The 13,774-nt window shown below is 47.0% G+C and overlaps 1 protein-coding gene across 8 annotated transcripts in view; it reads right to left on the reverse strand.

The window, feature by feature from the left end:
- The window catches only part of GTF2IRD1 (GTF2I repeat domain containing 1), a 71,044-nt gene that overhangs the window by 4,889 nt on the left and 52,381 nt on the right, over positions 1-13,774 (reverse strand). For 5 of the 8 annotated variants that reach the window (XM_066563340.1, XM_066563339.1, XM_066563341.1 and 2 more), the window contains 3 exons: positions 10,090-10,273; positions 9,337-9,365; positions 3,385-3,432 (listed from right to left, as the gene is read on the reverse strand). In XM_066563340.1, the coding sequence (XP_066419437.1) occupies positions 3,385-3,432; positions 9,337-9,365; positions 10,090-10,273 (261 nt within the window). Of the gene's footprint in view, positions 1-3,384; positions 3,433-6,059; positions 6,192-9,336; positions 9,366-10,089; positions 10,274-13,774 lie in introns of those variants that run through there. The other 3 variants (XM_066563342.1, XM_066563338.1, XM_066563344.1) reach the window with 2 other exon arrangements.

Consider the following 13,774-nt stretch of genomic DNA (forward strand, 5'->3'; position numbering starts at 1 on the left):
CAGAGGTACAAAGTACCAAGTGAACACACCTTATCTGCCTCTTGCTGTGGTCACCCCAGCAAGCTGGGATGCACAAAGCAGGACCAGCTCAGTGGGGTGGACTCCCCACCTTCTCTCCTCCCAAAGAAGATCCTCACTGTCACCCAGGCTGGAAGCCACTGGGTAAAAATCATGGAACCACTGCATGGTTTGGGTGAAAAAGGACCTTCTAAGACCATCCAGTTCCAAGTTCCTGCCATGGCCAGACATGTGCCTTACAGACACAGTGCCTTGTGCTCTGTGCAAGTGCTGGCTCAGGTGATGGTGGAGGGTGGCTCAAAAGAGTAGAAAGAGGTGCTGGAGGTGCTGTCCAAATCCCATCTTTAGTATTGGCATCCTTAGGTGTCTCAAACAACATTTAATCAGTCTTTCTGTTAATGCTTGGAGCCAAGAGGTTTGAACCCAGCCCTGAGCACCAGGCAGCTGAGGGCATTTTGGGGGCAGAGGCTGCCAGGAGACCTTGTTCAGGCCCTTGTTCAAAGTCCCTTTCCAGCTCTCCTGGAGCCTCTTTAGGCACTGGAAGGGGCTCTAAGAGTTTAGACTAGACTCCAGCTACTCTCCCTAGAGCCTTCTCTTCTCCAGGTGAACACTTCCACTGTCCCAGCCTGGCTCCAGAGCAGGAGTGCTCCAGCTCTGGGTGAGTTTGTGGCCTCCTTTGGACCCATTCCAACAGGTTCAGGTTTTCCTTGTGCTGGAGGCCTCAGCCAGATGCAGTGCTTCAGGTGGGGTCTCACAAGAGCTATTCACAGTGGGCTTTTACAGCATCCAGGTGAATGAACCCTGCAAACCTTGGCAAGAGGGATCAAGGCATCCTCTGCCCCCAGTCTGCAGCTATTCAGTTTCATTTTGAGCAATTACATGATTACGGTTTTTTATTATTTTGAGCAATCATATGATTTGTGTTTTGGTTTCAAGCAAATACATGGCTGGAAGTTTAGTTTTAAATGCAAGGTGAAAATCCACTGCAAGTCCCTGCCCCTTGCATGGGACTGATTTCAGTGCAGAAAGATCCCATCTCACATCTCAGCCACTCTGCTGCTGTGGAGAGAAGATGGCAACCTCAAACCTCTGCACCCTGCTACTGCAGGGTACAGCCTCAAAAAAAACCTCTTCTCCACCTGGAAAACAATTGCTTTGCCTGGATATTACACACACACAAAAAAACCCCACAAACAAACAAACAAACAAAAAAACAACCAAAAAAAAAGAAAACTAAAACAAAAAAAAAAAAAACAAAAAAAAAAACCCAAAAGAAAAAAAAAAAAAACCAAAAAACTTTCTGCAAAGAGAGCTCAGGGGCAAGTTGTGCTTCAAATCCAGAAATGACAACAAAGCAGCTTGAATGGCATGGAGCAAAACATAAATACAACAGATGGAGATTTCTAAGTGATGCTTGCAGTGCCACCCTGGAGGCCATGGAGGACCAGAGGGGACAGCCCTGAGGGCTCCCTCTGTGACTTCCTTGTCATCACTGCTCAGTTTCTGGGCTGTACATAGTACCTGTATGGATGTGTAGATGGTAGCAGACAAAGACACACCAAAATTCAGTGTTCTCACTCATTTAATTGTCTGGGACTGAAAAATGCAGCAGGTCTTTCCTTTCTGCTCCTGCCCCAAGTGACCCAAGTGCACGAAAAAAGATCCCAAGGGACCTTGTTTTTTCCACCTTGAGGTGGGCACTACTCCCAAATTCCCACTCAAGGACACAAACAAATGTCATGAAAATCCTGGAACTGAGCATCCAAAACAGTGAAGCCAAAGAGGAGCCTCTGGCCAGTGGCACTGCTTCCCAGGGACTTACCCCTCTGTGCCCAGGCAAGAGGGATCTCCATCTCCCTTGGACTTTACCTATGTGGGTTTGGAATTAATCAACTCAGGGAGTAAACTGAAGGAAGAAGTAAATCAAGGAAGCCACTAGTGCTTCTGAAATGTGCTGAGTCCTTCCCATAAAGCAGGTTTATCCATGCTGCTGGCTTCAGCTCTGTGTTATCTTTTTTTTAAATTAAAATAGTTGCTAGGTGATTTTTTTTCCCCAATTCTGCTTGCCTGAAGTCAGCACCTCTGCACTCCACAGGAATTAACATACAAGTGGTCACATTTTTAAAGCACCACTTACTTTTTTTCTATAGGACTTGTCAGAGCTTAACATTTCTTTGAGAGACACCAAGCTGCTTTTAGTAATTATAAAAACTGAGGTTTAGGTGTCTGCTGTTGGGCAATAGAATCCAAACCACTGCTTATTCTTCTAATGACTCAAAAACCCACACAAAACCAAATCCAAGGTATCCCATGGATAAATAATGGTTCTGTGTTCATGATGTCATGTGCAGAACCTTGATCTCAGTGGTGAAGCCACAGCATAGTTGGGCAGGGTACCCCATGGACCTCCTTCCTTCCTTCCCATGCCCTCAAACACTGCTCAGGAGGATGCCTGTCCTCTGTTCAGCCACTGTTCATGGAGAAACAACCTCCTGTTACCCAAAGACTTGTCCTGAAGCCCATTTCATCAGGAAAACTGTCACTGCCCAACACACCTCACTGAAAATATGGCTCAGATCCTTTCTGCAGGCAATCCCAGACTCATCAAAGAGATGCTCAGCCGGCAGGCTGAGGGCAGGCTCCTTACAGCAGCCTGCCCTGAATCCTAAGAGGAGTCTTTCCCCTTCCAGCTGCCATGGCTGCAGTTCAGTTTTACCCCTGTGTAAACCCAGAACAAACGTGCTGACATTCCTGAGGCTGTTCTGCAGTAACTCAGGTTTAAATGCAGTTTGAATTAGCTTAACATATATATGTTTTCAAAGAAGAGCTATAAACTTGTGGCAGCAGCAATTAACACCTAGACCCCCCAGCCAAAATCCCAGCTGCATCTGCTATGGCTATGCCATGCCCATGCCCAGGCACAGGTCAGCCCTTCCTTACTCCTGTACATCAGTCTGTCTTACATCCCTGGAGCCTTCATGGCTACTCACCAGCCCTGACCCAGAGTCTGTGTTAAAGCAAAGCAGAAACAACCCCAGCCCAAACCCATGGAAGCTCTCCTTATGAATGGCAAGTGGATTTGTAACAAATTAATTGCTGGGACACGTGGATGAAGATGAGGAGAACATGGCAGGTTGGTTTGGCTGGAGCGATGGCATCGGTGCTCAGGGACTACAGCAGCAGTGCTTAGAAATGCAGAAAGGATTAATAACAACAATAAAACACTGTATCAGTCAGTTCTGCATACCACAGAAAAAACAATACCTGAAATTTGGGGGTTTTAGACATTTTCATTCCCATATTAAAACACAAGTAAGAGCATTTCTTGTCTGCTACCATCTACGATGCACCACCTGAGCTACGTACCATTGAGAGCAGCATAGGCTTTTTCCAAAGATGTTATCCGTCTAGGGGCTACAGCACAAGGTAATGGGAGACAAAAAACAAAAAAAGAGAAAGAAAAAGAGATCCATGAGTGCTGCAGCTTGGTTTCTTGGTCACAAACAAAAGCAAAACCCAGGATTAAAATTCCTCTGGCCCCTTGGCACAGTTTTGGTAGCTAATAACTGCCTGGTAAGTTATTTACTGGTGAGCTGGGCTCTCCACCTCATACCAGGCCCTGCTTTGCTGGAATGTGCTTAAGCCTGCAAGCGTCCCTTTGGCTCTCCTGAGCAGCTCAAGGTCCACATGTGCATAAGGATGCATGGCCAAATGACAGCATTTATGGCATGTGCAAGAGCAGCAGCAACTGCCTTGCACAGCTGTTCCAGTGCCAGAGGAGAAAAAAAAAATCTCAGGTTAAAGCAGATGAAAAGCAAACAGGGAGATCATGACAGTTCTGCATCAATAGGAGAAATGGGAGAAAAGGAATCCCTAAGGAGAGGCTGGTGCTTGCCACTGACTCCAAAATGATCAGTGACATAAAAAGAAATTATCTTCCTCTGGAAAAACAGCAGGGATGGGACTAAGGCTGGATTTGCATGATGGGCAAAAGGAGGAATGAAGTGGCTCATCCTGCTGAAGTCACAGCCACAGGGAGAGCTGTGGAGAGGTCAGGGCTGCAGCACCAGGGCAAGGAAGGGGCTCAGAGGGGAGGCTCTTGATGCCAAATTGCAGTGAGCTGACACCAGCAAACAGAAGGGGACTTGGGAGACAGCAGGAGCATGTGTCCAAATCTCCTAAGCAGAGGCATAAGCAATCTGAAGTAGCTCCAAATACCTAGCTCAAAATACGTGTTCCCCATTTCAAGCAGGCTCAGGAGAGCAGGCACTGCAGCACAGAGCTCTGCTGGTCCCTGCAGGGGGAGGAGAGCCCTTCAGTTCAGCAGCTCAAAGGAACAGAAAAACCATGTGGCTCTGCCCAGGGCAGCTGCAGGCACTGAGCTTTGGGTGTAGACCCACATGAGCTGGGGCTCTTCACCCCTGAGCTGCAGGAAGACAAATTCTGCCACAGGTAGCTGCAGCAGTGCCACTCTGTCATGCTGCAGGATCCTGCCCCAAAATCAGAAATAATCTCTGCAGATTGGTGCCCTAAATCTCTGGTGACACCCTGTGGGCAGCACCCACTGCACTAAATGCCTACGTGTGGGAATCCACAAAATTAGAGGGAAAATCAGAGGGTTTTAGGGAAAGCTGCAAAAGGCAGGCCTCAGATACAGCAGAACTGTGAGTAGAGCTAAAGCAGCAGCCATGAGATAGGTCAGCAGAAAAATTATTTAAACTGTAGAAAAAGCAAGGGCAAATAGAACAATGGTCTGTGTATTAACACTTGTCTAGAATAACTCTCTAAGCTGCAGAAAGTTTATCTAGCAAGATATTAGGAAGATTAAAGCTTAATAATGGAGCTCTGTGCGTTGTGTTTTAAGGCTTACAAGCAGGGATTGTATTTGAAATAAGCAAGCATTGTTTAACCAAAGGTACCTGTGCTTATAGTGATTGGATAAAACTACTGTCAATGTGCTTTTGCTTTGTGTGATTGGTCAAGAAGCTTATAAAGTGAGTTGTAACATTAAGTTTTTTGGCCTGCTGCCTGGGTTGTGAGCTGCAGGCATCTTCCCATTGTATAACCATGGAATGAGAGTGATGCTGAAAAATCAAACAGCTCGAGGTGCTTTCCACAGCAGCCCCGTCTCGTCCAGGTCTGTAAAGAGCCCCCCTTGCCAGGGTCACTTATGCAGAGGGGAGGAGATGCAGATGGGCCATGCTGGTGCTGGGAAAGCCAAGCTGGAGTCCAAGCCAAGAGGGAGCAAGGTCCTGGCAAGGCTTCTGTCAAGGAGGAATGCAGGCAGGAGCACAGGCAGGCTGCAGGCAGCAAGGGAGAGAACATATGGCAGGATCTTTCCAATATGGCTCAGAACTGGTTGAGAAAAGGCAGCATGGCATTTCCTTTGCTTGGCAGCAACTCAAAGGCTTTTGCAGCATTTCAAGGTGCTGTTATGAAATTACCTTAAGAAAGGTAATTCACATTTCTTGTCCTGCTAACTGAAAGGTGGCATTCAGCCCTGAACCATAGGAAGCATCCCACCAGGTTCAGGGCAACTGTCCTGCAAGGATGGAATGGCACTCATCTCACTGTCTGATAAGCACCCTGAAAAATGAGGGGGGTTGGGGTCTCTGAAGGACACAACAGGATGTGAGGGTGGTGGAGAGCAGGAGGAAGGAAAGAGCAGGGTGAACACAAGGCCTTGGATGAGCTGGGTGATGGTGCTGCCCTCTGGACAGCAAGGATGCCACACACAGAGGCAAATGGGAAAAGGAGACCAAAGCTAGGGAAAGAAAAAGGTGATTGGAATCCCAAACATGCTTATGAACAGGCTTTGAAGCTCCACAGCTATTCACTCCTGCTTGAATTTTAACCCTCATAATTATCCATATATAAAAATACATATTTTTATACACAAACACACACACACACATATATTCAACCTGCCTGAATTTTCACCTTAGACTAGAAACAGTGACCAGTTGAACACTCAAAAATAATCACCCCAGGCCTGGCTGGTGGGTTAAAAAGGGTTGGGGGGAGAAGGGAGATGGATATGGACTTTGAAAAGCAACCTGGTGATGGAGCAAGATGTGCTCAGCCCTCATCACAGCTTTCCTCTTTTCTATTTTTCTTGCTAGGAGTTTCCAATGCGAGGCACATCTCATCAAAGTCTTGAGGAGGATTGTGCTCTTGTGATTAAAAAAAGAAATAAATATATATATATATAAAGGATGCCTGGATGTGTGGGTTTTTTAATTAAATAACACTGCCTGCCCTACTTTATTAATTGGAGTATGGAAAATAATCTATCATGATGGTAGGGAGCTTGGGGAATAGGACAGATGGAGCTGGTCTACATTTTCAATCAAAGCACATTAAAATTAACATACAGAAAGATTTTTTTGTGTGTGTATGTGTGTGCGTGCTAGATTACTTATGCTTGATAGTATTTTTCAAAGGCTCATATTAAGCCAGTTTTGTATCTGTGCCTCAGGAAAGAAAAAACAAAAGGATGAATGTAGTGTTTATAGCACTAGAGCTTCACCCCTGCTCACTCACTCCTGTTTAATGCTGAAAGATCATGCTGCTTTCAAAAAGGGGTTTTGAAAGGCTCTTTTGCAGAGCAGAGCCCAGCAGTGTGGAGAAGAGGCACTGGAAATCAAAAAGAAAACCTCTGGATGCCAGGAGGGTTGTGCTCCTGGGCTGAGGGCCCTGGGGAGGCCATGCAGGTGAAGGGCTGGCACTGGTGGCCTCAGGGCCATTGTCCCATCTTTGAGAGGCTGCAAACCTGCACTGCTGAAGGGCTTTTTTCCAAAAACGAGCCTCATTCCCTGAAAATCCACCTCCTTCTGCAAACAGCATCCCTGCAGGCACACAGCCCCCAGCTGCTTCTGCACTAGCAACTCCCCCATCTCCCATTCAAGGAAAGATACCACCTCAACATACAAATTACAGATTATCTGGAGAAAAAAAAGCACATGAGGCACTCAGATTATATTGAAATCCTTTTACCTGTTTCTGTTACAGTTAAAAATGGGTGTCCCCAAAAGAAAGAGATCTGTGGTCCTGCAGTTACCAGCAATGCTCTTTGCAATTGTGCTGGTTTTGCAATGCAGGAGGGGCACAACTTTAAAGCATATTAAAGCCCATAAAGGTTTAACCTAAAAGGTTAAAGGTTTAACCTAAAGGCAACTAAAATCACTCCACCGTGATTTTATTTTAAAATTACATTAAATTTCCCTTTTTCCTAAACACATCTACACTTTGTGTAATTTTTTAGCCAAAATGATCCACAAAGCCCATTAGCTCTCCTCACATTTATGATGTTACCTCCTGAGCTTTCCAGCTTTTAGAGACCTCTGCAATGCCATACCTGGGAGTAACTACTGCTTTCATTTTAACCCTCCTCTGTGAAATAAAAGTGATTTTCATTGACTGTATTTTAATGCCAAGCATGCTGCTGCTCTTCATTTTACATTACAGAGCTTCACTACACAACATTGAAGATTATTTAATTTAAATTTTTAGTGACCTATGGCTAGTTGGAAATAATTCATTTTGTTAAGGCAGATGAAAAGCAATCAAAGCCAAGGCAGTGACTGCATCACTGTACTGCCACCAACCACTTTGGTGTAGTGGGGTGGAAAATCAAACAATGGGTTAATTGTTGCCAGTGGGGATTAGGGAGAGGCAAAATACAATCAGCTCTTTTCTGGGAGAGACATTCCAGTGGTAATCTGACTACTAGAAAATACTTATGAGCCCTGAAACTGTCTCTGAAGATTTGGCAAATATGGGAAATTGTCTATAACAAATTGAGATGTTAAGTAAGAAAAACCCCTCACCTGTATCTACTCTTATTTAAAACCTCAGTGGGAGGAGAGGGAGTGAAGCACCCAGCCTGGCAGGGATGCTGTGACCTGCTGAGCCCACTTGGGTACTGAAATACACATAAATTGTGTCTTTGGGTTTGTGCTGGAAGGCTGGTCTGTGAGGGGAGCATTCAGCTGGAGGAGGAGGGAAAAAAATGTTGTGCATTGAAAAGAAAATAAATTTCCTCTCCATCTCTTTCTCAGGCTGTGTCTCCCAGCCAGGTAGCAGCCTGAAGTATTTCCCTTCTGATGTGCTCCCTTGTTAATGGTGTGATTTGTGTCAGATCAACATCTCTTATCAGAATTATACTGTTCATAGAGGGGGAATGGAAACACAAGACATGGCTGGAGGAGTGTACACACAGCCATGGAATTCTGTGGAAAACCAGAGTTCTGCAAAACTTGTGCTTCAGTGAGGGCTCATTTTAGGTCCAGCTGATGGGAACTGGCCCATTGCTGCTCAGGACCAAAAGATACAAATCTAAGGCCAAGTTCCACAGAGGTCTTGGGGGACCTCCCTGTCCTTGGCTGGGCCCTGCACAGGGACACAGAATTCAACACATGGACCATGCCTGAATCTTCCTAGAATTGAACACATGGACCATGCCTGAATTTTATTGACAGCTCACCTTTTGTTAGAGCTCTAACACCTTTCTGCTATTCCCAATAAGGGCATATAAATGTTTTCCTGTCTGTCATATTTGTCTTTCCTAAATTGTGTCATTGCCATGGAGGCTGGCCAAGGAAATGGGAAGCCATGAATAAAGATGACAAGGTTCTTTGCACCCATCTGTGCTCTTCCAACAGTTGTAATTACAGACATTTAAAATCAAGACAGGTTTTTACCCACATTTCTGACAGCAACTCCCTTTTCTGAGCAGCCAAGAAATGAGAGACAGCTACTGCAGGGACTGACAGTGAAGGACATGGCTCTGGGATGATGATTTGAGCAGCTGGGTATGGAGTGCACCCTGGACACCCTGTCCTCTCCTCTGCCATGTCTTCCCTGCTATCTGCCTGTGGAATGCTCAGGAGCTGGAGTGGACCTTCACTGCCATGCTACTGCAGCCCAGAATGCACCCTTGTGTTAATCAAAACCTTCCCTCTCCACCCAACCCACCAGCTCTTTACAACACTGATTTATTTTAAGAAAACACTTAAGAAACTGGGTGCTTTCTTAAATACAGAAAACAAATCCTTGCCCTAGATTAGCTCTTGAAAAATGCCCTCATTTCAGGGCAACAGCAGCAGTACTGATGGGTGCTGCTGAGGCCAACTGCCTCAGGCAGCAAATGCACCAAACAACAACAAAACTCAAAGTGGGAAAACCCCGGAAAGTGAAGTAGAACAACCTTCCTCCAGCTGATAAAATTATTGCTTGCCATCCACAGTCTACAACTCCCTGAGCACCACTTAACACCTAGTCAATGCATCGTTTAGGCAAAAAGGTATCATCTCTTACCGGGTTTGGGGATGAGTCCTTGAAAAGGCCTGTGAAAAAGAAGGAAAAAAGGAGATTTAAAATGAGATGGTACCAGGAAGCCTTGGCTGAACAACCTCCTGTGGCCCATGGAAGGCTGGGATCAGCCTGTCCTGCACACAACTCATGTGGGACCAGCAGGAGCTCTGTGGGGATGAGGTCCCTGCTTGGGGCAGCAGGATGTACCTCATGCCCCATTGATAAGAAGACAAACAACATGGTCCAGCAGAAGGGTGACAGAGCCACTCTTAAGCCCATTTTCCTCCTGACTCACCTTAGTGGGATACATCACTGAAGTGCTTTTCCCTCCCTTCCCACTTGTGTCCACCCCCTTTGGCTGTGAAACACAGAGGACCCTGCCATGAACAGAGGCTGCTAAAGCACAGCAGGGCTCTGAGCACTGCCCTGCATCAGCAATAATCTGTCTCAAGCCTCTAAAAAAGGGGCTGGGATTTCTGTGCCTGGCGATCAATCACACCAAGCACCTTCTTGTGCTGCCACTGCCTTCCCCATCACCTCCTCAGGCAGAGGATGGGAAGAAAGCAGGAGTGTCTGTGTTATGGTCCCCTCATTTCTGATGAACCATTAGCTGCCACCTTAATTGCTGTCTCGGGGGACTGGAGGCACTTACAGACCTGCCCCACTGGGGCTGCAGAGCAGGGAGTGCCTTTAGGGGGGCTCCCTCCTCTCCCCCTCTCTGGCTCCACAGGATGGCTGACACCTCTCACCACATACCTTGTCACAGTGAACTTGATTTTATCAGCAACAGCCAGTATCCTCTCCAGGTTCTGGGAGCCAAAGGTGCAGGGCTTCCTGAAGGGGATCCCGGGAGGCAGCCCCTCTATGATCACCGACCCTGGGTTGCTCTTAATGCGCTTGTAGGGCACTTGCACAGGGTATTTAATCCCCAAGGCCTCACCTAGGAGAGAAGTGAGTGGTAAGTAAGTAGTGAGAATGCCAGGGATGCCATTTCTGCTGCAGCTCTGGCTTTAACAGAGCCCTACCAAGCTCTTTCCCCAGCCCTACCAAGGCACAGCACAGTGTGAGCAGGCTGCTGAGGCACCAGGTCAGCATTAAATCAAGGACCAACATTTTCAGGCTGCCTCCATGATGGCAGTGGAGGGGTCCAAACACAGGCACATGTGTGCAGCAGAGCTCATGGGGCTGAGGAGATGCAGTGTCCTGCATCATGATGCCCATGCACTGCAGTGGGAGGGATGGGAAGCTGCTGCTCTTTGTTTTGGGATGTTATCTGGAGATAACTCCACAGCTATGATCCCTCTCTTAGGCCTGGCTGTGGGATTGAGGTTACAATTTCCTTACCTGGACAAGTCTTACCCCTGCTGGAACTTCAGTACCTTGGTGACATCAATGTGTGGGGCAACAGAGCAGAAGAAGGTTTTGAGAAAGGGGAGAAGGTAATCCAAGTCCTCCTGAAGGCCAGCTTTGCCATAAAGCAAACTAAGGTCAAGGGACCTGCCTGGGATATTCAGTTTTTAGGAGCAAAATAGCAAGATGGATGTTGTCAGATTCCAATGGATATGGTCAACAAAACAGCTCTGTCCTCAGCAAGCAGCAAAAAGGAAGCAGGCTTTCCTTGGGTGCTGTTGGGTTTTGGAGGATACATATTCCAGATTACAATCAGATTGTAAACCTTCTCTATCACATGGCATGGAAGAAGAACAATTTTAGGTGGGGTCTCAAGCAACAATAAGTTTTTGAACAAATTAAACAGGAGATTGCTCATGCAGTAGCCCTTGGTCAGTCAGGACAGGACAGGATGCAAAGGATGTGCTCTGCACCACAGCTGGGGAGAATGGTCCTTCCTGGAGCCCCTGGCAGAAGGCACCTGGAGAGATTCCAGAACAACCCCTGGGCTTCTGGAGCTGGGAATATGAAATATCTGAGGCCAGCTACACTCCAGCTGAAACAGAGATCCTGCCTGCTTCTGAAGGGGTTTGAGCTGCTTCAGAAGTGACTGGCACCAAAGCAGAGCTGCTTCTGGCACCCCAGCTACCAGTGCTGGGCTGGGTGTTCAAAGGAAAGGCCCTGCAGCACACACTGATGCTACAGGGACTGTGTGGATAGCACTGATCACACAGAGAGCTTGAACAGGAAATCCCAACCACCCTGGGATCCTGGGAGTCACCATGGACTGGCCTGATGGTGAAAATATTGGATCATAATCAGTGAATAGAAGGTGACATGTGCTGAGGAGGCCCTACCGTACAACCAGCTAAAAGCAATACACTCTCTTCACTGACACTTCTTGTCATATTGTAGGGACTCAGTGAAAATGGAAAGCTGCCATATGGAGTCACATGGTGAGTCACAGAAGCTATCAAGGAACACTGTGGATCAAGTCAGGTTGCTGACTGAGCTGAAAGTTGTCCAGCTGCCTCTAGATACTGCTGAGCAAGAGAAATGGCCAGTGCTCTACCTCTGCACTGACACAAGGATGGCAGCAAATGCTCTGTGGGGGTGCCTGGACCAATGGAAAATGGTTGGCAGTACAGAGGGAAACCCACCCGGGCTGCTGAAGTGTGACAAGACATTACTGCCCAAATCGAGAAGTGAGCTGTAAAGCCTGTCATTTTAGATACAGACATACAGGAGAACTGGGCTACTGAAGAGTATCACAATGGGCAGGTGCATTGGGCTGCCAAGGTTAAAGCATTTCTGGCAGATCTGGCCTGGCAACATAAGGGTGAATTATTTCTAGCTCAGTGACACCTGACACCTCAGGTCATCAAGGAAGAGCTGCAACACACAGATGATTTCATGATGGAGGTGTGGACATGGTCACCATCTGCCAGGTTATCCAAGACTGTGAAACATGAGCTGAGATCAAAGCAAGCCAAGTGGGTAAAGCCCCTGTGGGGGGCACTGCTCTAAATATAAGCATGGGGAACCTGCCAGATTGATTGCATCACGCTGCCTGAAACCTGCCAAGGCAAGCACTACGCGCTCACAGTGGTAGAAGGCACCAGTGGATGCTTGAGGACCTACCCTGGGCCTCACACCACATCCTGTGCCTTGAAAAGCAGGTCTTGTGGCAGCAGGGCACACTGAAAGAATTGGGCTGGGCAATGGGACTCATTTTAAAAATATCCTCATTGACACCTGGGCCAGAAAGCTTGGGATTGAGTGGGTGTATCATACTCCCTATTGTGGCAGCAGCTCTCTGGCCACAGAGAGAAACAGACCATGGCAGGCATCATGCTGGGAAAGGCTGTGAGAAGATCAGAGAAAAGAATGAGAAACAATTCTTAACCTGCTGCACCTGTTGTTGTGAACATGTGGAATGTGGAGATTTGCTTACCAAAGGGTGTTTTCTTAATTAGCCATTGGTGATGGTGTTTGGATTGGACCAATGAGGTCCAGCTGCATTGTAACTTTCTATAAATGAGCAATGGGTTTCCTACTAAAGATTATTATTCAGCCTTCTGAAATACATGGAGTCTATGCCAATTATTACCCAGCCAGGGGCCTGCTTGCAAAGATACCTTATCACAGAATCAGAGAATTAACTAGATCAGAAAACAACTTTGAGATCATCAAGTCTAGCCTGTGACCTAACACCACCTTATCAACTACACCAGGGCACTAAGGGCCACATCCAATCTTTTTTTAAACACATCCAGGGATGGTGGCTCCACCACCTTCCTGGGCAGCTCATTCCAATTCCCCATCACTCTTTCTATGAAGAATGTTTTACTAATATCCAGCCTAAATTTCCTCTGGTGAAGCTCAAGACTTCTCATTCTGTCAGTGCTGCCTGGGAGAAGAGACCAACCCCACCTGGCTGTGCCCTCCTGGTCAGGGGCTGTAGAGAGTGATGGGGTCTCCCCTGAGCCTCCTCCTCTCCAGGCTAAACAACCCCAGTTCACTCAGCCTCTCCTCACAGGGGTTGTGTTTTCAACCCTTCACCAGCCTTGCTGCATTCAAGCATCTCAATGTCCTGCCTGGGGACCCAGAATGGGACACAACACTCCAGGTGTGGCCTAACCAGTGCTGAGTAAATGCAGCAGTCTCTGGAAAAACAGAATGGTACAATGCACTGTTAAAACTGACACTGACAGCAATGCCTGGGGAACCTTCAAACATTGGGATTTACATTTAGCAAAGGCCACCTGGTTAGTTAACACCTGAGGCTCTACCAATCAGGCTGCCCTGCCCAATCAAAACCTCCATGTGCTGTAGAAGAGGATGAAATCCCCATGGTGCATATAGAAAACGTCTTAGGGAAGACAGTTTGGATTAGTCCTGCCTCAAGCAAAAGCAAACCTATCTGTGGGATTGTTTTTGCCCAAGCACCTGTGTGCACTTGGTGGGTGATGCAGAGGGACAGGGAAACACGATGTGTCCCTCCAGGGAATTTGATTTTTGGGTGAGAGCAGTTTGTAATGTTGAACTGTAC

Source organism: Molothrus aeneus, chromosome 20, assembly GCF_037042795.1.
Source record: "Molothrus aeneus isolate 106 chromosome 20, BPBGC_Maene_1.0, whole genome shotgun sequence".
Lineage (NCBI taxonomy): Eukaryota > Metazoa > Chordata > Aves > Passeriformes > Icteridae > Molothrus > Molothrus aeneus.